Source organism: Phragmites australis, chromosome 5 (assembly GCF_958298935.1).
Source record: "Phragmites australis chromosome 5, lpPhrAust1.1, whole genome shotgun sequence".
NCBI classification, from domain to species: domain Eukaryota; kingdom Viridiplantae; phylum Streptophyta; class Magnoliopsida; order Poales; family Poaceae; genus Phragmites; species Phragmites australis.
In genome coordinates, this window is record NC_084925.1 from 38,462,074 (window position 1) to 38,485,428 (window position 23,355).

General features: G+C 44.5%; 2 protein-coding genes and 1 long non-coding RNA gene across 4 annotated transcripts; 2 read left to right on the plus strand and 1 right to left on the minus strand.

Annotated features, from left to right (window-relative positions):
* Positions 1-4,955: 4,955 nt before the first annotated feature.
* Positions 4,956-5,743, plus strand: LOC133917670 (pectinesterase inhibitor 12-like). Its single transcript, XM_062361546.1, has one exon. The coding sequence runs from the start codon at positions 5,017-5,019 to the stop codon at positions 5,590-5,592; it is 576 nt and encodes a 191-aa protein (XP_062217530.1). The 5' UTR covers positions 4,956-5,016; the 3' UTR covers positions 5,593-5,743.
* Positions 5,744-7,198: 1,455 nt separating this feature from the next.
* On the minus strand, positions 7,199-7,801 carry LOC133917671 (uncharacterized). The gene is made up of 2 exons (XR_009909708.1): positions 7,521-7,801; positions 7,199-7,438 (listed from the first exon to the last, which is right to left on the minus strand). It is a non-coding gene; the product is annotated as an uncharacterized LOC133917671 (long non-coding RNA).
* Positions 7,802-11,614: 3,813 nt separating this feature from the next.
* Positions 11,615-13,939, plus strand: LOC133919540 (probable purine permease 11). 2 transcript variants are annotated; one of them, XM_062363959.1, is made up of 3 exons: positions 11,788-11,900; positions 12,665-12,703; positions 12,784-13,939. In XM_062363959.1, exon 3 carries the CDS (start codon positions 12,841-12,843, stop codon positions 13,744-13,746), a length of 906 nt encoding a protein of 301 aa, XP_062219943.1. In that variant the 5' UTR covers positions 11,788-11,900; positions 12,665-12,703; positions 12,784-12,840; the 3' UTR covers positions 13,747-13,939. The 2 variants fall into 2 exon arrangements, with proteins under 2 accessions (XP_062219942.1, XP_062219943.1); XM_062363958.1 differs by having other exon boundaries at positions 11,615-11,900; positions 12,665-13,939.
* Positions 13,940-23,355: the final 9,416 nt, after the last annotated feature.

Here is a 23,355-nt window from a genome sequence, read left to right on the forward strand (position 1 = left end):
TTCTATGCAACGCAAAAATTGTTTCTTAGCATGTGATTAGCAATTATGTTTTTCCCTCTCTTTTCTATCTCTTCATGTGTATGTAGATCTGGAATATCTGTTGGATTACTTTTCCGTTAGAATGATAAATCTATGATCTGAAACATGTACGTGTGACTTTTTAGATGATTTGGTATCTTTTTTTCCTCCCTAATTCTATTTTTGTACCCTTTCTTTCCAGTGTTTTAATATATTATCTTCTATATTTAAACGCGGTCGCATTTGAGCTCAGTTGTGCTATCCATGTCAGCCAGTTGCTTAGTCACTGTCCGATCTGAGCAGCAGCGATTGAAGACCGTCCGATGTGAAACAGTCATCTGCTTGGTCGCTTGCTTCCAGAAATGTCGTCCGCTTGGTTTCTCGCGCATACCATAAAAAATCATTTCTCGCTCGCAGCTCGGCGATAAATCCTTCGTCGCCTATGGACTCCACTTGCGCGATTCCTGAGTTTCCGAGACCAGGTCCTTCCGATCCCAAATCCTCACCGCTGCCATCCAAATCATTCTCGCAATCCTCGCAATCACCAGATACTCACCATTCACTAGATCATCGTAGAGCCCAGTCCGACGGGCTGTTGCGTGGCTCCGGGAGAGCAAAGTGGTCGGAATCGATCCCCAAGGTGAGCGCACCGCTACCCCAGTTGTTGGCCTTCTATTTTGTGCACTCTTCGTTTCGGCTTGAGCACTCTTCTCTGGTACCGAGCACTACCACCCTCCTCTGCCCCCATCTCAATCGAGGCTGCCGTACCCAAGCGCACCACCCGAACGGTACCAAACAATCCGCACACATTTCATAAGCTTTGATGTATGCCTAGACATGTCAACATGGCTTCCAAGAAATCCCATTCAACTCAGTCATAGGCTTTGCTCATATCGAGCTTCAGAGCCAAATAACCATCATTCCCAGCCCTCTTATTCTGCAGAAAATGTGTCATCTCATATGCCGTGAGTACATTGTCCGTAATCAACCGTCCTGGGACAAAAGCACTCCAATTTGATGATATTATATTATTCAGAAAAACTTTGATCTGATTAGCTAACACCTTAGAGATGATCTTGTATAAAACATTGTGTAGACTAATGGGGCGCAGATCTTTTAGACGTTGAGGATCTTTTACCTTAGGAATAAGAATCACCGTTGTTTCATTCCATCCCTCTAGCATATCACCCCCCTCAGCACCATGAGCACCTCCACCTTCACTTTTACACCAATAGTGTCCAAAACGTCTTGAAAAAGACAGTCGGCATTCCATTCGGCCCGAGAGCTTTTAGATCACCAATTCCATTAAGGGCTTCAACAATTTCCTCCTCTGTAAATGCTGATGACAACGATTTGTTCATTGCCGGAGTAACACGAATTTGAACTTTGTCCATCACCTCATGTACACGTGACACACCTTGAGAAGTGAACAAATCACTATATTGTGTAGCAATATAGTCACACAGGCCACTCTCTTCTATCCAAGTCCCATCCTCATGTCGTAGGTGCTTAATTCTATTTATTTTCTTCCTATGGGAGGTGCATGCATGAAAGAAGCTTGTATTTCGATCACCTTATCGCAACCACTCGGCATGAGCCCTCTGTTTCCAATACAAGTCCCGTTGGTCCTCAAGCCACTCAAGCTTATACTAAATAACTTGCTCCTTGTGCACACTATCCTGAGAGATTGGCGCTCGTACACAATCTACAAGTTCTTTCTTCACCTTTTTTATTCTTTTCTCTAGATCACCAAGAATATTTTTGTTCCAATCTGATAGAACTCGAGATACATCCTTCAGTCCTGCCTTTACAGAATTAGAACCCAGTTGAAAAGATTTCATCCACGCTTACCGCACCAACTCCACACAGGCATCCTCCATGAGCCATCGAGCTTCAAATTTGAAACACATCGGGGTCAGCTCATTAGTAGCTCTGTTATCCATGCCGTCTAGATGGATAATAATGGGATGGTGGTCAGAGTGTCTGGACTCATCGTTTACAACTTCATGGAGAGGAAAGCGACTTCGCCAATCAAGATTCGCCACTGCCCTGTCCAACCTCTCCCGGATGTATCGATCTATCGTATGAATGTGATTACGTCAGGTAAAACCATCACCGTTGTACCCCAGATCATCCAAAACACAATCCTCCAATGCCTCCCAAAACCTGTCCATGCAAGCTTGGGGTTGAGCTGCCCCACCCTGCTTCTCATGACCGAACAAGATCTTGTTGAAGTCTCCCACACACATCCATGGACCCAAAACATGATGGTTTTTCAAAGTCCGAAGTGCCCTCCATGTGAGGTCCTTCTTATCCCACTGTGGCTCGCCATAGATGCACGTAAACTGCCAAGTACCACCATGCTGATCTCCCACGTCCACATCAATGTACAATCTCAAAATCTCTTTGAGACTTACATCAATGGCCAATCGCCAAAATGGCACCAAACCTCCACTTCTACCCACACATGGTTTCACACCATATTGGTAAGCCCTAACATCCATCTAAACTTCTCGATTCCCCGCTTGTCCATCTTAGTTTCAGGCAAGAAGAGAATATCTGGATCCACCCACTTCTAGAGATCCAAAAGCCCTCAAACTATCAAATGGTTGCCCAGACCCTGGTAGTTCCAAGCCACTATCTTCATTGGGACTTATAGTACTGTTCCGACAGCCTCGCAGGTGGCGTGAACTCTGATTCGATCCGGGTATTCAATACCGCCACTGAGATGCTCAGTTGACTCAACCTTGATACGAAGATGGCTTATTCCAAAATTCGTGCACAAGGGTAAGGAACATAGCCCGCCCGCTTCCATAGAACAATATCGCGGCAACATGGACCTAAGTGGGTTTATTTGATCCTGGGGAACCATCACAAGTACGGCAGGCCTATAGAACAAGAATGTCGTGTCATCCACTCAGTCTCTTTGACTAAATGGTTAAAGGACTTAACCGCTGACAGGACTTCTAGAACCAAGGCAAAGAACCTTCGTACTGTTGGACCTAAGCAAGTCAATAGGAAGAATCCTGAGGGACAGTTGAGCAACTCAAGCGAACCGCCCTACCTGACTTTGGATAAAGATAGACGGGAGAAGGCTGTGAAGGTGGCCTCGTTATCCACACATCTGGTCGGAGGACCGATCTGGGTTTTCAAGAGCGTAGAATTCCACTCTTTACCCTACCCTTGTCTTAATGAAAGAATGTTTACACCTTTGGCAGCAACAACATCCTCGCCACATCCGTCCGCCATCACAATATTCACACCCACCGAAACCCCATCCTTCACTACTTCCGCCACACCCCTACCTTTCTTCACAACTCTACCATCTGGAACCTCCTCTACAGAACCAGTATGTTTACGACTAGCCTCCTGCACAACCTTTGTACCATTAGTTACCACTCTCCTAGCCCGCTTCTTATATATGCCTCCAAACTTCTTCATCTCTGCTTTCTTTATGCCACTAGTACATGCTAGCTTCTCCATTCTCGACCCATCTCCAGTCACAGGAATAGTACCATGAAGGGACCCAACAACTTCATCCATGGTACCCTTCTCACTCGCATCTAGTACCCTCCCTCCTTGCAACCTCCCGACAACACTCCCACCGACCTCACCCTTCTTACTCCCATCATCAATACCCCAAAAACTGGATCCTTTTGACACCTGAGCTTCGCCCTTCCCGACCCTAGGAATGGTGTTTAGTCTTTCTTCTTTGCCTCTCCACCAATCCCACTACTACTCGAGTGTCATTTATCGCTCGAGTGACCCCTGGCATCACCCTCCCTCGTATACCTTTCGAGAAGCGTCATTTTGCTGGGAGGACACGAAGCCACTTGCCATATTGGCGATCAGATGAGCTCTTGTACCCAGTAGTACAATTCCTGTCAATATGACCAATGATGCCACACAAAAAACAGAATTCTGGAAAGAACTCGTACTCAAAAGGGCACCACCTCTTCTCTCTCCTCCTCAACCTCCTTCTCGGTCTCGAGGGTAACACATCGCAGAATCGGAAAACAAATATCTATGCGCACCTTTATCCTGAGATAGCACCCTGCAACAGACCCATTCTCTTCCACATCCACGTCTAGGAACCGCCCCACCTTGTTAGCAATGATCTCTGCCATCATCATCAAGCTATGGTTAGGGCATGTAGACCATGGCCCATCCTCCAAAGCCCTTCTGATCTCACAAGATTGATTGAAAGAGAAGAGGACAATATTATCTCCCCATCTCCTTGATCACCATCCCCTTGTCCGGACACCAAATCTTGCCAAGGGTTTGATGCAAAACATCAACAAAGACTGGTTTCTCCGCAAGAGCTTTGCCCACAGCATGCCAGTCCTCTCCTCTCCTCGATCCTCCTAAAGATTTCCCCAACTTGATCCCACTGCTCTTCGCCTCTGAAAGTTGCAACTTCTTCATCATGCCCTCCAACCCTCCTTCCTGCCCTCCCATCTCCTCGAGCACTTCACGATGCACTACACTTTCACACCCGAAAAAGGATTTGGGAAAGAACAGCATGTACGATCAGCAGGCACAGATCGTAACCTAGGAAGCAAACGTGGTGAAATTTGGTGGAAGAAAGCACTGAAAACCCTAGATCGGAACCAAAACCCTATTTCGAGTCGCTCAGGGAGCCCAGGCGCCGAAACAGCCGTTTTCCATTTTTTTTTTTTTAGTGTAATCAGTTTGTTGTAGTGAGCCTGTTTTGACTGCTCTTTGGGTCGACCAAGTCTTCCCTGAATTCGGTCTACCGTGAACAGACCGGTCCACGGGCACTAACATAGCCCACACTCCATAGTGGGCCGTTTGTGCTCTCCTTGTACAAATTCCTCGAACAGGGACGCCATCGCATGACTAGCCACGAGCCAACGAGTACACTGTCTACATAAGCTACCCACATCCACATTATCGGCATCAAACATTCTCAAAAACCTCGCCCAAGAAGCCATACCTACCAAAAGTTACTAGCTAAGCAGAACCATCCAAGCCACCATGAAGCTGCTCTCCTCTGCGTTCTTCCTCCTGCTCATCGTGCCTACGTGCAAGTCTTCCACACTGGAAGACACGTGCAGGTCCTTCGCCGCCAGACATCCATCCATCGGCTACGACTACTGCATCAGGACCTTCCAGGCCGACAAGGCGACCGCCGCGGCCACCGACGTGCGGAGCCTCGCCGTCATCGCGGCCAGGATCGCCGAGGCGAGGGCCAACGCCACGGCCGCGCGCATCGCCGCCCTGAGCGCGCTTGAGAAGGACGGCAGGAGGCGGGACCGGCTTAGCGTGTGCGCGGAGGTGTACTCGGACGCCGTGGACCAGCTCGGCCAGGCGGCGGACGACATCGCTCACGGTGCGGAGGGCGCCGATCAGGCCGCCCAGGACCCGGTCACGAAGCTCAGCGCGGCGCTGGACGCGCCCGGGACGTGCGAGGACGCGTTCGGCGAGGCCGACGACACGTCGCCGCTGGCCGCGGAGGACGCCGAGTTCAAGAAGCTGGCCAGCATCGCTCTCGCCGTCGCGGCGTCACTGACGCCGCCGCCATCCACGCAGAAGCCGAGGATTACTGATTAATTAGCACGCCTGTATTGTACGTGTTTAGCATGGACATGAAGGTACAATAAGTTTTTCCGACGGGTATAATTGCTAGCGATGTATTTTTAACTTTCTTGGGGGTTACGATGGAGTTTGATTGTTTAGTGCCTTGCATGCTTCGCGTGCATGCGATGTGGTGTAGTGGGTGAGTTGCTTGGAATATATCTCGCGCCCTTTTTGATCTTTTGAACGTGGGTTGTTAGCTGTGTGGGACGCTGGCCTTGAGTGGAAGAAAGGCATGCTGCGGGCAGTGGACAGTGGACAGATATTGCTCCAAATTCATGATCCGGATGGGGAAAACAATATATTATATTATTATTGTTTGAGAGGAATAAGGAGTCATGACGTTTGCTCTCGAAGTCACAAAATTACCATATTAATCGGAAAAAAATAATCTAGACCCCTCATTGTTATAAATATTTAACAATCTAGATTAAACTAAAGAGTCCATATCAAATACGATTAATAAATATCTAAATTCGGAAACCAAATAGTCCATATCAAATGCGATAAATAAATACCTAAATTTAAAATTAAAAATTATGAAAAATTAGCAATTCGATTTCCATACGGTTTAGGATGCAAAATTTCTAACTAAAGAGTCCAAATAAAATAAAATAAATAATAATTAAAATTGGGGTTAGAATAGAAAAAATAAGGATTCATATCAAATATAGTATTATAATAAAATAAAATTATTATAAAAATAAAATGCCTAAATAAAGAGTCTATATAAAATACAAATAATTAAGAGCTAAAATTCATAATAAAAAATAATAATAATTTATAATTCTTATCAAGATAATAAATTAAGAAGCATTGTATAGCTCAAGGTTGTCACATCAAGCAGCCAGTAGGTAAGTCACAACATGCAGGCAAAAGAAACCTATTTTGATTTTGGTTGTATTACCTACACTACTCATTATTATAAACATCTAATGGTCTAGATTAAAGCAAAGAGTCTATATCAAATACGATTAATAAATAGCTAAGTTCGGAATTAAAAAATATAGAAAATTAGCAGTTTAATTTCTATACAGATTGAAAAAAATACCTGAACAAAACGTCCATGTTCGTACTCTATCTATTTGGTTTAATATACGCTACCAACAAAGAGTTCAACAAGAGCTGAACCAACTCGATAACAAACACGCTTGCCGTCGGATCTGTCCATGAGAACATGCGCTAGCCCCCGGGGCCATCGTGTCTACTTCCGTGGTTGGTACGTTCACATCCAAGGACGTCGAGTTAGCGTCGTCAGGCTGTGGAGCCGCCGTGCTTGCTGCATTGGCAATCGAAGAGGACACGCTCGTCGCCGAGGTGGTCATGTCTACCACCAGGACCGTTGAGTCCGCCGCCGGGCTTCCGTGGTCGTCGAGTCTACTGCCATGAACGTGGCCGGAAAACCCAAGGAAGGCGGCGTCGTTGCAACGGTCGGAGATGGCGTCAACGACAACTCCCCGTCGTTGGCAGCAGCCAATGTCAGTATGGCCATCGGCGCGGAAACGGACGTCGCCATCGAGATGGTGGACTATGTGCTGGTCCAGAACAACCAACATCATCGCCATCCACGTGGCCACCGGTGTGTTGTTCCAAAAGGACATCAGTTGCAAAGGAAATTTTGTTTCACGTGTCACAAAGAAATCAAATCAAGAATATCAACAAACGCTGTATTTCAAGAGCTGACCTCCTGAACAGCATGAATTTGTTTAGCAACATCTTCTAGAAACGGGTAACAGTTTGCATTGAAAGCATCGCATATCTTTAGAACTTTGGCTTTGGCTCTCTCCCTAGAGTAGAATATAACAAATGCATTTGTTGTAACCTGCATTATCAAACAAAAGGTGACAGCTAAGTGCATGCACAACACAAATATATCGTTAAAATCAAGTATAATTTCTCTTCACCTCTGCCAGATTAATTTTGTTGCCGGAATCTCTGAATCGCACCTCCGCCAAAGTTCCTTGTCGGGATCACCCACAACGCTGCTAAAGTTTCGGATTGCCAAATCGTACCGCCAACACAATTTTTCATCTTCTTCACGTCAGGTTCAATATTGTTCCATGCCACCTCTTCTTCATGTACTTCATATAATAATCATGTAGTGTTAGTTTAGGGGCTAAAAAAGTATTCCTACAAGCATCGACACACTGTTTGTAAACGACGGGGTAGAGTATTGAAGAAATAGATTTCCACACCATTGCTTCCGGAATTTGTACATATATCTTTTTTTTACCTACATTGTTTTGACACCAGAACATGAAAACCTTTGTTGTTATGCTGATTGAAGTGAAGCAATAAATGAATGGTTAAGCATATATCTCATTATTGTTCTGTTATGCTCGGATCAGAGTCACTATCAATAGCTTATTCATGTACTATACATATGAGAACAACTATGCTGCAGAAAAAAATCAGAATAACTTAGAAATCCACAATAATTGCACCTTCCATTCAACACACTAATCAATACGAGCTAACTTAGAAATCCAAGAATAGTTTGTCAGACCATCAAACATGTTAACAACTAAATTCGATCAGACAAACTGGATTGCGGAAAGCCATACCTATCGACGGGAGTAGGCGAAGAAGGCGAGGTACATGGTGGCGTAGACAAGGAAGGCGACTAGCACCTTACGCAGCATGTTCGTTCCAACTAAAAAATATGCTACTCCTATTATCTTGGCATCACCTGACCGGTACATGTTGTTTTGCCTTTTGACCTCCTTTGATCAAAATAGAACACGAATGCACTTGGACCCAGCTGCAACAGACAAATCACTTCCATGTTGTTTCAAAATTTCATGAAGGAGTGAGAATGACAGAGCAAAAGGAACAATAAACCCAAGTACAATATACTAGGTTATCCTCAGGTCCGAGATTCAGGACCAAATTATGCAGCACTTGTAATTTCTTGCTCGACATTCTATCGAACAACGTATCGGCGTCTTCGATGTGCCAGCAGCCCAGCACTAGCTGTAAATGGTGACGAGGGAGTTTTCGACTAAGGGATCGTCCTGGAACAGCTCCACAGCTCGCCACGATAGCCCGTCGTCCGAGCCCACCGCTGTCCCTCCCCCAATGGAACGTGCTCCACGCCGACGCCCTCGCCCTCCTCCCACCCCTCCTCGTTGCCTCCGAGGGTCTCACCACTGATGTCTTTACGCTGACTCCCACCACCACCGTGGAGCCCAGGCAGCGACTCAGGGTCTCCGGGCCCTGGCTCCGTCTCTAGCTGCACAAGCGTAGCTCCAAATGCACCATCGTGGTTAGAGTGTGACACCACACAGGAGATGACATCAAGCTCATAGAGGTGGAGGAAGGGAGCCAAGGTAGCTCATTCAAGGAGGCAGGCGGCGGAGGTGTGGAGAGGACAGAGCAGCAGAGAGGAGTGACGCAGAAAGAAAGGAGAGAGATAAGTAACCACACTCGAGTCAAAACACCAAACCGAGCCAGGATGCATGTACTACTAATAAAATTGGTGATGGATCTTACTGTTTAGGATACAGTAATTCATATAGTCTATAAAAAATATAATTAGGATTGGAGAACTAAAAAAACAACAATATAAATTTTTATCTCATGTCATTTTTTTTTCCAAATATGATATTTATGATTACAAAGCTTCCCGAATTGATAATCAATCCATGCGCACATAAAAAAGAACAAATTTAACTATAATTGTGTTAGCTTTCACCTAAAACTATCAAATAACAATGTGTTGCTGTTACTACTACTGCTAATACTATACTACTACTACTACAATTTTTTAGAGCATAAAATATTTCGTTTTACCTTGATTTTATGCCTTTTGTGAAGTATACTCACTTAATATGCAAAACATACTTATATTTCTAGTGGAAGGGATTATGATGAAAAAAAATACCAGGTCTAGCCGCTCTATTTGCGCAGGCCTCCTTGCTGATCGACGACTTAGAATGTCCAGTGAAGATACGACCAAAAAAACATATATTATGTTTAAAGAGATCATCTAATTAATTTTCATCAAGGGTCCGCAAGAAGCGTCACCAAGTATTCACAAACAAAAAAGTATCAAGCTCAATGGTTCATAACTGTGGTTACCAAATACATATTGTCTGTCAATATTTTACTTGAAAACAAAAGTTTTTAACATATATAGCCATAACTGCACCATAAACGCCTAAGAAATGCTGAAGAGGATGTGCGCAATGTACAAGATGCATAATGTATCTTTAGTAAAATATACTTTGTTTTACCAATCTTAATGAACCTATGATGCCCATAGCTTGAACATTACTGAGTACTGAACTTTTATGTCTTATAAGCAGGAAAAACATTCTTCACAAGGATCGATGATGGGCTATCTTCCCTCACCTAGGTGCATTGCTCGGCTCAACAAGGACTACTTCAGCAATTCAATGAGTATGGTTTTATGCCTAAGCACTGAATCTGGTGTCTATCAATCTTTTATTGCATTAGCTTTCACTCTAAAACTATCAAATAACAATTTGTTATTATTTTGTTGTTATTACTACTACTCTAAGCGTAGTTACATTTCTAATCGAAAGGATTATAATAAGGTTATACTATATTAGGTCTAGTGGTGCTATTTGTGCAGGCCTCCTCGCTGGTTATCAATATTCAGTAGTATGCGTGCAAGGAACACTGGTACACTGCTTTGCATCAGAAGAATATTGATTGACGGATGCATCGTACTGCCTATATTACGCATCGTAGTGGCCATGCTATGGCAAACAATTTTGGGTCGATCAGTTCTGCTTCCGACTTCCGAGCCTATGAAAATTCTGAGTAGTAAATTCACCTCTCACTCTCTCAGGATTTGAAAGCGCATGACACAGGGCCCATAAGGCAACTGGGTTGCCCATACATGCTAAGGCCGACAAATTATGTCCTCTGCTCTGCCCATGTAAGTAGCAGGCCAACGATTTGAGCAGAAGCCATAAGCTGAGCGATGTGCACACAGGGCCTGCTTTTCCGCCGCCGTCCCAGCTCGAAAATATAACTAACAGTTCGGTTATGGTAGTTAACGATCGATTCGGTTCGCACTGTATTTAGGAATCAAGCAGTTATCGATCAAATTCAAATTTAAATTTTTTAAAAATTAAAAATTTAATAAAATCTGATCAATTTTTACTGAATTTCACTGAATTACTGCGGTTACTGATCCCAAACAATTTTCAGGTCTATTGAATCTGTGAACCCTATGATGTCCTCACCTCCGAGATCAAAACGCAGTCACGCTCATTGAGAAGAGGGCGAGGTCAGAGTTGGTGGACGTGAGATGGCGGCGTGACCAACGATGCAGGCAGGAGCTGAGAGCAAAACCAACGGAGAAAAATTTCAAAGATCTCAACCCTGGTAGGCACATCACAAAAGGAGGGCACGGTTGGTTCATCTCTAGTACTGCTAGTTTGGTCCCCTCCTGTTCGCGGAATCTCATTCCCCTACCCCATGATCTCCATGCGGAAACAATCCCACATTCTGTTCCTATTTGACGCTATTTTCTTGAGTATGACAGTGTGTTATCGTTGCAAGCTTAGTATGTTGCATCAGTAGGATATAAGTTTTATACTTTTAATCATTGAATTGATCTAAACTTAAAAAAAATAAAGATTTACTCCCACCTAATTAAATAAATATAAATTAATTAAGTGACGACTCAAAACTACCCATTAATACTTGTATCCCTATACAACACTACCAGAACAGTATTCTCATCATCGCGCAATTATTTCCGTCTCGGGTCAGCTCTGACGTGCTAACACAACTGTTAGGCCCGTGTCGGCCCTACACAAAGAAAGATAGCGATCCCAGATGGTTGACGGACGAAAACGAACCTGATCGCATCGGGAATGAGATGCTCTGACTGTATAGGGCAACTCAGCCGTGCGATATGAAACGAGAGGTCCCGATTGCAAGGTCAGAGCATCCGGTTCCCGTCGCAGAGCCCCCTTCCCGCTGTTCGTCCTACGACAACGACAGCAGACGGCAGCGTCACAAGGGTACAAAAAGAGCGGCGTTCGGGGTGTTCCACACAAAGGAATTGCCCCGCTTTTCCGCCCCTCCCATGATCGGCGCTCCCACGCTGACCACCGCCTCTCGCACTCCCCTCCTCTCGCGCGATCTCATCTCCTCACCTCACTCCTCGCCTCCTCCGCTAATGCACTCGCCCGGGATCGCGGGCGCAAACGGGATGGCCGGTGACGACGGCAGCAGCGGGGGCGGGGGCGGGGGCGGCGACGGCGGAGGCAACCGGGAGGAGGAGGTCCAGATACAGATCTCAGGTCAGTCCGCCGCTCATCTCTCTCTGAATTACGGGTGTCACTTTGTTTGGTTATCGTTGAGGATGTGATGAGAAGAGCGCGGAGTTTCGCAGATTGGGTTTACTTTCCGGTGTGGGTAGTCCAGGTAGGTGTTTTATTCGTTGGCGTGGGCTCAAGCGCGCGAGATGTTCGATGAATTGCCTGCTGGTGTACGGCGTCCTGTTGGTTCAATGGGTTTTGGTTCCTATAGGGGATTGGGGTTTGGACCTTGTCATTGCTGCATGTGCTCTGTGGGCTGTGGTGATGTGCGCCGCGTCACGTCCGTTTTCTGTTATTGGTCCCAAGGCAGTGAGCCAGTGAACCAATAAGTGAGCGTGTTTAATTGGCTGTGTGCCTGAGCTGGTTTAGTGTTAATTGGAACACCATGTACATGCAATGCATTCCACCAAGATGTGTAGGAAACTTAGTTTATGTACTATAAACAGCCCTGGTGTTATTCTCTTTCCTTTTTCTGGGGGAATAGCCGTGCTGTTTTTGTTTTTCGGCAACACTGTAAGCTGTAAGAAAGAAGTCATAGACAATTCTTTACAGGAAATTTACAGCACTATGGGATTAAGTCCCATTCGTCAGGAAAAGTGGAGTTTCACTTCGTTATGGGGATCAGGCATACATATTTCAAAGGGAAAAAACAAGTGTTTCATTTGGTGATGTTTTGTTAGTCTGAGTGCTTAACATTTGAAGTTTGAGATAACCTGTTGATAATACCTTCCATCTGCTAATTGCAGGATCATCCAAAGCTGCAACTTCATCTTCTAACGAAACAGGTCCTCAAACCTCTCCAACTAAGCATTGGCATTGGTGGTTGATGGTAGCTCTAAACATTTTCCTCCTCATTGCTGGTCAGACAGCATCGACACTCCTTGGTAGGTTCTACTACAATCAAGGCGGCAATAGCAAGTGGATGTCCACATTTGTCCAAACTGCTGGCTTTCCTGTGTTGTTCATTGCCCTCTATTTATTCCGTTCAAAATCACCTTCTACACAAACATCCACCAGTAGCCCTGAGATTCCTGTCACCAAAATTACCCTGATATATATTTCCTTGGGCCTCATCATTGCTGCAGACGACTTGATGTATTCCTATGGCCTATTGTATCTTCCTGTATCAACATATTCGCTCGTATGTGCTAGTCAGTTGGCCTTCAATGCTGTCTTCTCATATGTCCTCAATGCTCAAAAGTTCACCACATTGATTTTCAACTCTGTAATCCTCCTTACCTTTTCTGCTGCACTCCTTGGAGTTGACGAAGATTCTCAGGGTACTAATGGTTTCTCGCATGGGAAGTACATATTGGGTTTCTTGTTGACACTAGGAGCATCAGCCACATACTCCCTCATTCTCTCCCTGATGCAAGTTACATTTGAGAAGGTCATTAAGAGGGAGACTTTCTCAATTGTGTTGAACATGCAGATATATACATCACTAGTGGCAACAATAGCTTCTCTTATCGGGTTATTTGCAAGTGGTGAATGGAAAACTTTAGAGGGAGAGATGCATGCCTTCAGCTCAGGGAGGCTGTCCTATGTGATGACACTTACGTGGACTGCTATATGTTGGCAGATAGCTTCCGTCGGAGTGGTGGGGTTGATATTTGTGGTGTCATCACTCTTTTCAAATGTGATAAGCACACTAGCTCTACCCATCATTCCAGTTTTTGCTGTCATTTTCTTCCACGACAAGATGGATGGAGTGAAGATTATTGCTATGCTGATTGCCATCTGGGGATTTATTTCATATGGCTACCAGTTATATGTTGATGACAAGAAAGCTAGGAAGACTTCAGTCAGTGTGGAGGAGAATTCTTAAGTGCTTGTTACATTGTTCTCTGCAGCTCCTGCCAATTTAATGTATTAGTATTGAGCGAGGTACCAGTAGTTATTTAGTCCATCTAAAGATATCACGTTGCACATTTTTTTGGTATATACCTCTATTAGTTTTTTTCTATGTAAGGTTGTATTATCACGGAAAATAAAAGGATAAGAATTATTTTTCAGAGACATACCATTGTCCCGTAAATACTTGTTTGCCTTGAGTGTTCTGGTTGCAGTTATTGAACTACTGGGATATTGGTTTGGCGCAATTTAGTATTTCTAGGTGGTGGATGTATGTGATCAGTTAGAACTTTAGTAGTACCGCTTCGACTTATATTTATATTTAAGCTCTTGCCTTATGTAATTATATCATATTTTTGCTACTTTATCATCCAATCTAGTTCAGACTTCAGACTTATTGGATGGTTAAGCATGTAAATCAAGCCCTTGTGCTGCTTGATCTGGAGTTCTGGCCATATAAGAGCCCATTGAACAAATTCCTAGTCTATAGTCCTGTTTGGCATAACTTATTGTTGGTTTCTGCTTCTTAGAAGCTATAAGTTTAAACAAACTCGCTGACTTATTGTTGGTTTTTGAAAAGCTAAAAAGCTGATTTCTAATGAAATGAACTAAAAGCTGATAAACTAGTTGGGAGTGACTTTTCTGAAAAGCTGGTGTGCTGAGAACTTAATTTTTTTTCATAAAAACTAACAACTTTTGATATAAGCCATAAGCAGCTTTCAGCAAAAAATCATAAATTTCAGCTGTGCCAATCAGAGTCTACATTTGTTTCCTAGCCCTTAACATTGACTACTGCAAAGCACAGGCTGGAATATAAGGTGTTCATTCCTCAGCATGCACTAACAGAAGCCCATTTTCATGAATTTAGAATTTCGTGATTTTCTAATAAATTAGAATTCCACCTAGAAATTCATGTTATTCACATTATGTGCCATTGAACGCAGAGCATGGACAGCATTAGTCACTTCCAGACCAGCACGGTGATGATGCAGGACCAGGAATCCTTCTAAACATATCCAAATCAACGTTCTTTCAGGATAACAAAAATATGTAGTTAACGTTGTCAAGCTCTGATGCATGCATAATATAAGGAAAATGCATAATTGAAATTGCAGACCTTAAAATGATAATACCAGCAGGCAGTTTACTCGTATTTTGCTAACTGGAGGGTGTAGTAACTAGTAAGAGCTTTGGCAACATAACAGTTCTGCCTGAGAAAGGTGTTTCAGTGAGGTACAATCAGTGGTTTTTATATATATATAAGTTTAAAGTTACTGTTAATACTGACTCGGTCTTCAATGGTTGCTCGGCTACTGCTCTCTCAAGTTTCATGCAAATAAAATTTGACGCCTGTGTGGAAGCTTAATGGAGCTATTTTGGTTTCACCTTAATCTATTTGCATCCAACTTGGATTTTAGAGATCTCAAGGAGATATGATCTCAAACCCTTGATGGAACTGGGCAAACTAGGATTACTGTATTGTTATGGTAGATATACATGTTTTACTCATGATAATTCTGCAGCCTGCATGAGTAGGCTGATCATGCCTAAGCAATGGAGCTTGATCAGAAGGTACCATCTTCATGCGTATCCTTCCCGTGATGTCTGTAAGAACTGGAAAGCGTTTTTCAGAAGTTTGCTTTGAAGTACAAATCAATCAAAAAATATGTATTCAAATTAAATACGGGGACTTGATATTTCTGGATCCAAAGCAGTTAGGGGGTCTAGTCTTTCTATCTTAGGAAGTTAGTCTTACCTTATAGAAATGCAGCGGCACTGTACTTATTTGAATAAATGTACATGATGCTGTAGGCTGAGCACCAGTATTGAGGCGAAGAAGGTGAAACATGGTCGCTTATTCTCCAAGAATGACATGTCCCCCGCAACAATATTGTTCAGAATCGGTGAGGCAGAATCTTGGGTCGACCGGGTTGAGGAGGGATGCGGGTTGATGATTTCTAGAAATGTGGGTCGAAGGGGTAGCGTTCTTCGGGGTGGTAAATTTGGGACGCGGGTTGATGATTTCTAGAAATGTGGGTAGAAGGGGTAGCGTTCTTCGGGGTGGTAAATTTGGGACGCGGGTTGAACTATTTATACAGATATATATGTTATAATAGTAATAAGTTGGAATATGTGTAGTTTCAATGACACACTTAAATAATTAATATTAACCATTCTTTTAGAGGAATATTAATTTTTCTTTGAGATGTTTATAGAGGAATATTAGTCAAAGCTGATATATATATGTGTGTGTATGTATGTATGTATGATACAAGGCTCTGCTAGTCAGCTCACCATCTATTCCAATTTCCAAGTAGAGTCTAAAGCTCAAACAGCCCACTAGGCCACTACACTACCAGCTCCTCCGGTGCCCTAGTACCCAGAGGTCAAGGTTGTTTCCTCGCCTCAGCTTCCACTGGTAAAAGACTGCACATCAGTAGCAGTCATCTCGTCCCCGTGGCTTCCTCTCCTCCATCCCGAGCACCAGTCCCTCCCCTCTCGTCCACGGCAGCGTCCGATGAGGGAGACAGGTAAGGCTATGCTAGACCTTCACCTAGAGAATCGCCCAACGTCCAAGCCGAATTGCTGGAGTTGATGGACTGGGAGAAAGTGAGATCGTTACCTGCCGCAGTGGGGTGACGACTCTGTCCGATTTGAAATGTTGACTTCGTTCCATTTCGACCCTCGATTTGGGGCAATGTTCCGAGGTCGTAGAACGCTACTTCGACCCCAACCCTTATGACTAATCGTCTTTGAGAGTGATAGTGATGAGAAGGAATGCTTACAACAACGGTATGCAGTCTGATCTCCACGATCGGCTTTCTATTGCTACTTACTGCTCGTAATGAGCACAATTTTGCTGCCACTGAGGCGCTGTTCATGTTGATAAATATGTGATGAGATGGCTGGGTTGAATCTATTTGCGGTTGTCATGGATATATATAGACTCCTCCATTAACATCAGTATTATTTTGATGACAAACTTGTATTTCAGCTCAGCAGAGTAAAAAGTTTTTTTGCACAAGGCGCTCGGCAAACGTTGAAAAGAAACCTTTGTAGTCGTACAAAGTTGTTCAACTGCAGAGTATGCGGTACAGCGCGGATACGTATGAGCTTCAGGCTTCAGCTGGTCCGTTGTAGATTAAGGCTGTGTTTGTTTCTGCTTCTGAAACTGCTTCTGCTACTGGCAGAAGCCAGAAGTCAGAAGCCAGAACAAACGAGGTTCTGGAGAAGTGGCTTCTGGAGAAGCCAGAAGCCTGTTTCTGAGGAAAATGAACTAAAGCTGAGAAGCTCGCTGAGATGTGCTTCTCTGAGAAGCTATGTGCTGAGAAGCCAAAAATTTATTACAGAAGCCAACAACCTATTTCCAAAAGCAGCTTTTCAGAAAAGCCAAAAACACTGCTTTTCAAAGAAGCTCAAAAGCAGAAGCTCAAACAAACACGGCCTAAGTTTATGCCAGTTAAGAGTGGTTCATGATAGAGATGGTTAGATGGATCAGTCGGGTCGGTCTGTTATGGGTTTGATTAGACATGATTCGGTTAGGCACGGTTCCGATAGACCTGACTAGTGTAACAACATGTATGGTACCGGTTCGCGTGCGGCGCCTTCAGTCCACAGCATGGCTTGTCATGCATCGTGCCATGTCGGATTGATTCGAGCACCATTGCGATCCGGCGGCACGACCGATCCGGTGGGCACGACAAGCACGGTGGTACGGGTGGTCCGAAAAAATAAAAATAAAAAATAGCTACAAAATATAAAAAATAGATAAAAATGAGATAAAATATAGAAAATAGATAGAAATAGCTACAGAATTAAAAATATATATAAAAAATAAAAAATAGTCAGATCCAGACGTGCCAGATCGGGTGATGCCTATCCGTTCCGGCTCACGCTGGACCGTGCTCGTACCGGCCCTACTAGTCTGGCTGTGGCGTGCCGTATACTTAGCCCAGATACAGCTCATAACCTCGTGCTATGCTGGCTCAGCCTAGCTCAGACGGCACGATTCGAGCCGTACCGTGACTATAGATCTCGTACCGATTCAACAAATACGATCCATTTAGATATGTCTAGTTCCTGAGGACTAAAGTAGACTAGTTTCTTTGGTCCTGCAATTCGCTTACCTATACCTCACCCCTACGAACTGATAAATGCACTCATTACACTACACATTGACACGTAGTGCAGCTCAGTCAAACACTTCGACTGACCATCGTGCAGAACATGCTTCTGTCGTGGTATGAGCTGCGCGTCAGCTTGAAGCTGAAGTACACATGATTAACACGAAGCTACTCACAGTACCACGGATGGTCCTAACAGCACTTCATTTAAGGTCTTTGGTTCATTGTGAACGCAGTTAAGAGCCATCTGCTTCACCTTCCGCGTTCATACATCGACAACTACCTCATTCAAAGCCGAGACAAAAACGCTTGTGTTCAGAGTTAAGTTTCTAAGAATAATTTTAGTATACTGATTGATGAATATGTAAATAATGTTTGTGATGTGTGTGTATTTATAATAAACTCAAGAATACAGAGATTATTCAGATTCAGACCTCCCTCAGAATAATAGTCATACGTTATGTATATTTTATTATCGAAATTTGTGAACTGATTACATATAAGTTTTCATAACTCCTCTTTCTCTACAAATCGGGTCCTCATCTCTTTATATAATAGAGAAAAAGAGAACTTATAAGTGGGTTTTGCATAGCAGATCCATATCTGACCAGATATTCTAATCTTGGGTCATCATTATGAAGAACCAGTGAACTCAACATGCCCTGAGAGCCCTGCATACCCGTCCCATCCATGGGCCGCCGCCGCAACTTACTCTCTTGGTCGCCTGGCTTGTCCCATCGCCGTGCGCTACAAGTTCGTTGGCCAAGTCCTCCCGTCCTTGCGCTCTACGAGTCTACCTGCATAAATCATCAACTTGCCTGGTCGTTCTGCAGATCATTTCCCATTCGTCATGTGGCGCCGGTCTGCAACACCTCACTCCATATCAATTAATGCTATGGGACGGGGCATTGCTTATCTGAGCCGGTCATGACTTTGTTCGCTGGAGGAGGTACTTCGGGAAGGAAAATACTTGAGTAGATATCAATATATATATGATTAGACAGATTAGGTAAGGGCGTCCTGCGACCAGCAATGGCCGATTTTGGGACTGTATTATATTGCAAGAAGGCTGGTCATGCAAGCCTCGTGCTGGTCGTGTGAGCCAAGAGATGGTCGCGCGATGGGTCAGGGTTCAGAAAATATCCCCATCGATCGCCACATCCTTCGTAGGGCCCATTAGTCAGGATGCCTCCTTACTCAATATTCTGACAGTAACCCCTAAGCTTCCCCGTGACCGTGGTCTCACATCACGTGAGGAGGTTAAGTGTCCTAAAAAAGAAAGAAAGAGAAAGAAAGAACAAACATGTAATAGGATAATTATCCCGATCGAATGTAATCAACCTGCTTGTAACATATCTTTTCTATGAATGAAAATATTTTGGCCCTTTCTAATGGCCTCGTCGATGGCTGGAAGACCACCCGGGAGTCTTGTGGGTTTTGGACCATTTGGTTCGAACCATTTTTCGGAGTGTTCAGAGAGTTGTCCTTGCGCTGTCGTGGCGTGTAGGCTTTGACTATTCTGCCCTATTCATTAGTTAGGCTTTCAAAGTGCGGAACAACCCTTAGCATGATAAGTCCCTCGGTAGCGACCAACGTCTGACCCGAGTAGGGACTTGAGGACTTGTAGTCATTATTCCTAGTTTTTCGTACCTTTGATATTACGTGAGCAGCGATCCCACACCGTTCAAGAGCTCTCGGTCACCTGGTCGTTTTTAACTCCTAGCCGCCAGGTCCCGTAGTGGCCATCAAGCATTATCGCGTGCTGTGGTCAGAGAGCCAATCTGGCGGGGGTCCATTGTTGGCCGTGAAATCCTGCAAAACAGATAGTCTAGTCTTTTAAACTTTTTGAAAAACTTGCAAGTTATATTCCACACTCGCCTGAAAGGTTCTGCCTAATAGAGAAACAGACCCGTCTCCGAGCAACCCTACACATAGAACTTGCGCAACAGAGTGATATTCTAGGAGTTGTGTAGTTCACGGTCGTCCTCCATTACTAGCTTGACCGCACTAGGCCTGGTGATATCGACCACTCTATAGGGCCCTTCCGACTTGGAGGAAAGTTTATCACGACCAACCTTATTCTAAATTTGCTTAAGGACAAGGTCATCTACAACCAGTCTCTGCTCCCGCACCTTGTGGTTGTGATAGAGTCTAAGGCTTTGTTGATACCAGGCAACTCGAATTAGAGCACGTTCACGGAACTCTTCAATCATGTTTACATCATCCTCTCATCGCGCCACCTGGTCGTCATCCAAATAGTTGGCCACTCAGGACGATTGAAAGACGATCTCGGAGGAAAGCATTGCCTTAGCGCTAAAAATAAGGAAGAAAGGGGTTTCGATCATAGCCCTATTGGGAGTTGTTCGTAGTGACCAGAGTATTATGGGTAGTTCATCCACCCAGTGTTTTGAATAGCGTTTAAGCCGATCAAAGACCTAGATTTTGATCCCTAGTAGCATCATCCCATTGTCCCTTTTGACATGTCCGTTGCTCTATGGGTGTACCATCGACACATAGAAAATTTTGGTCCCGATCTCTTTGCAGTAGTGCTGAAAAACACTATTGGTGAACTGACTCTCGTTGTTCATAATTATGCGATTTGGACTACCAAACCACACTACTAGCGATTTGGATTGTTGCAGCGGTGATATTCCTAAGGGGCTTGGCCTCTATCCACTTGGTGAATTTGTTGATTACCATAAACAAGAATTCAAAACCACCCAGAGCTTTAGGGAACAGTCCCACGACATCGAGCCCTCAGACAGCGAAAGACCAAGAGAGTGATATAGTTTGCAGTGCTTGGGCTAGTAGGTTGGTATGTCGACCATGGTACTGATATGACTTGCACTATCTCACTAGCTCGCAAGTATCCTGGAGGGCATTGGGCCAATAAAATCCTTGCTGGAACGCTTTTTCAACCAGAGCACGGTACGAAACGTGGCTACCACATATGCCTCTGTGGATATTAGAGAGCATTGTGCTCTCCTCTTCCTAAATGATGCGTTTCAGTAAAAGACCATTGCTCCCCTAGCGGTAGAGGTGTCCCTCTACTAGGGAGTATCTATGGGCTTGCTGTGAGACCTTTTCTGCTGACGCATCATCATCAGGGATTGCTCAATTTTAAAGATAGTCCGAGATCTGATCCATTCAGGTTGTACCCAAATCGAGCAGAGTGACCACATGATGGCCACCCAAGGTCAACAAGACCGAAGGAGGCATTGCCTCCAAAGGTGTTGCCTCTAGTGCTTTATTTTCAAGCGGAGCATTCCCTTCACCTTGGCCTGAGACCATGATGGATGGTCATGTGAGTTTTTCTTCAAAGATTCTGACTAGGACATATTCGCGAGAAGAAGCTAGACGGGCCAGCTTATCGGCTAGGAACTTGTCTTTGCGAGGGCCGTGTATGACTTCAAAACAAAAAAAAACATCGCTCCAGTCTTCTCACTTTGGCGAGATATGCCACCACTGTCAGATCAGAGCACTAAAACTCCTTTTGTACTTTCTTAACAACCCGTAGCGAGTCTCCTATCGCTAACAAGCATTTAATCCCAAGTGCGGAGGCTACTCGCATTCCAGACAAGAGGCCCTTGTATTCTGTAATATTGTTAGTAACTGAAAAATATAATTGAACTACGTACCTGTGGTGGTCGTTGGCTGGTGAGGTCAGGACCACTCCATCCCCTACTCCCTTCAGCGTGAACGATCTATCGAAGTGCATGGTCTAGTGCTTGTCGAAGTGCATGGTCCAATGCTTGTCCACCTCTAGTTGTTGTACCTACTCGGACTCACAGGACGACCAATCAGCCATAAAATCGACAAGTGTCTGGGACTTGATAGCCGTTCAGGGGATGAACTAGAGATCAAACTCCTTGAACTCCATTGCCCACTTTTTCTATTCTTCCTACCGCATCCATATTATGGAGAATTTCTCTATTCATAAGCGAGGAGATTACCCTAATTTGGGGGCCTGAAAGTAGTGTCTGAACTTGTGAAAGGCCATCAGAATGACGTATAACAGCTTCTGAGCCTGTGGGTGCTGAGCCTTCACGTTGTGTAGGACTTCACTGACGTTGTATACTGGTCCCTATCTAGATCGTTCTGGTCGGGTCGGAGTTGTCAAGAAATAATGCCTTGAGCCGCTCGTCCTGGCTAGCGGCGATGTGAACCTTCACGGGGTGGTGACTAGGTGTAGCATTCTCCGGCTGCAACCAGGGAGCTAGCTCTACCATGTCGAGGATCCTCTTGTTGCAGTGCAGGGCCATCTTGGTGTTGCCAAAGATGGTGATGGCCTCGGTCGAACTAGGAATCTTGATTGCCTGATGTACGTAATGGGCGATGACCATGAATTGTGCCATCGCTGGCCACCTTAGGACCGTGTTATAAGCGATCCCGAAGTCCGCCACATCAAATAGGACTTTTTCGATCTTGAAGTTATTTGGCGAGCCGAAAGTGACGAGCAGCTCAACTCGCCCCAAGGGCTTAGCCGAAGAGGCCGGGGTAATCCCGAAGATGGGGGAAACAGTTTTAATGCGCTCATTGGGATTTGCAGGGCGTCTAGCGCGTCATTGAAGTGGAGGTTGATGAAGCTCCCTCCATCGATCAGCACCTGACCCAATCGGATGTTTAGAATGGTGGGTTCGACTATAATAGGGTAGCGACTAGGTTGCTTGATACTCGTGGGGTGGTCGACCTGACCGAAGGTAAGGGGCACCTTTGACCACTTCAAACACGGACTTGGGCCCAGTGTGATCGCCCACACTTCCTGGACCACTAACTTATATTACCTGTTCAAGGAATATATCACGATGCCCCTGAAGATGTGGTGGACCATGTGATCAGCCTACTGGTACCCTAGTGCCGACTGGTCAGGGTTGACTCCATCCTCACCATACTCTTGTGCCTGGATTTACTCTCTGCAAGCTCCTTGTCAATGATGCCCCACACAACCTTACACTCGGTCAGGTCGTGGGCATCTGTGTGGTGGATCGGTGAAAGTGCATCTAGCCCCTATGTGTGGTTTTGGTAATTAATGACAATACATATGGACTAACAATGTTGTTGAGATTGTTAGTAGGTTGTTCAATAGGTGAAGCCTAGGTGAAGAGACATGCATGAACTCTAGGTGAATGGGAAGATTGAAAGTACATCGAGATGAACGAGCTCTAGGTGATGCTCGGATGTGATGTATGGAGGAGAAATATGCATCTAAATAAAGGAGCTCTTGGTGATGCTCATAAGAAGAAGAAGCTCAATAAGATTAGTAATAAGCTTGAAGGCTAAGTTACTTGTGGAGATCAAGTAACTAAAGGTATGACTTGTCAATAGAGTTTTATGGACTAACCCGTGTGCTATGTGTTTAAAAATGAGTGGGGTTAGGTTCTATATGAAGATTGACAATATGCATGAAGGCTAATAAGTTACTTGTGGAGATCAAGTAACTTAAGGTATAAATGTTGTCA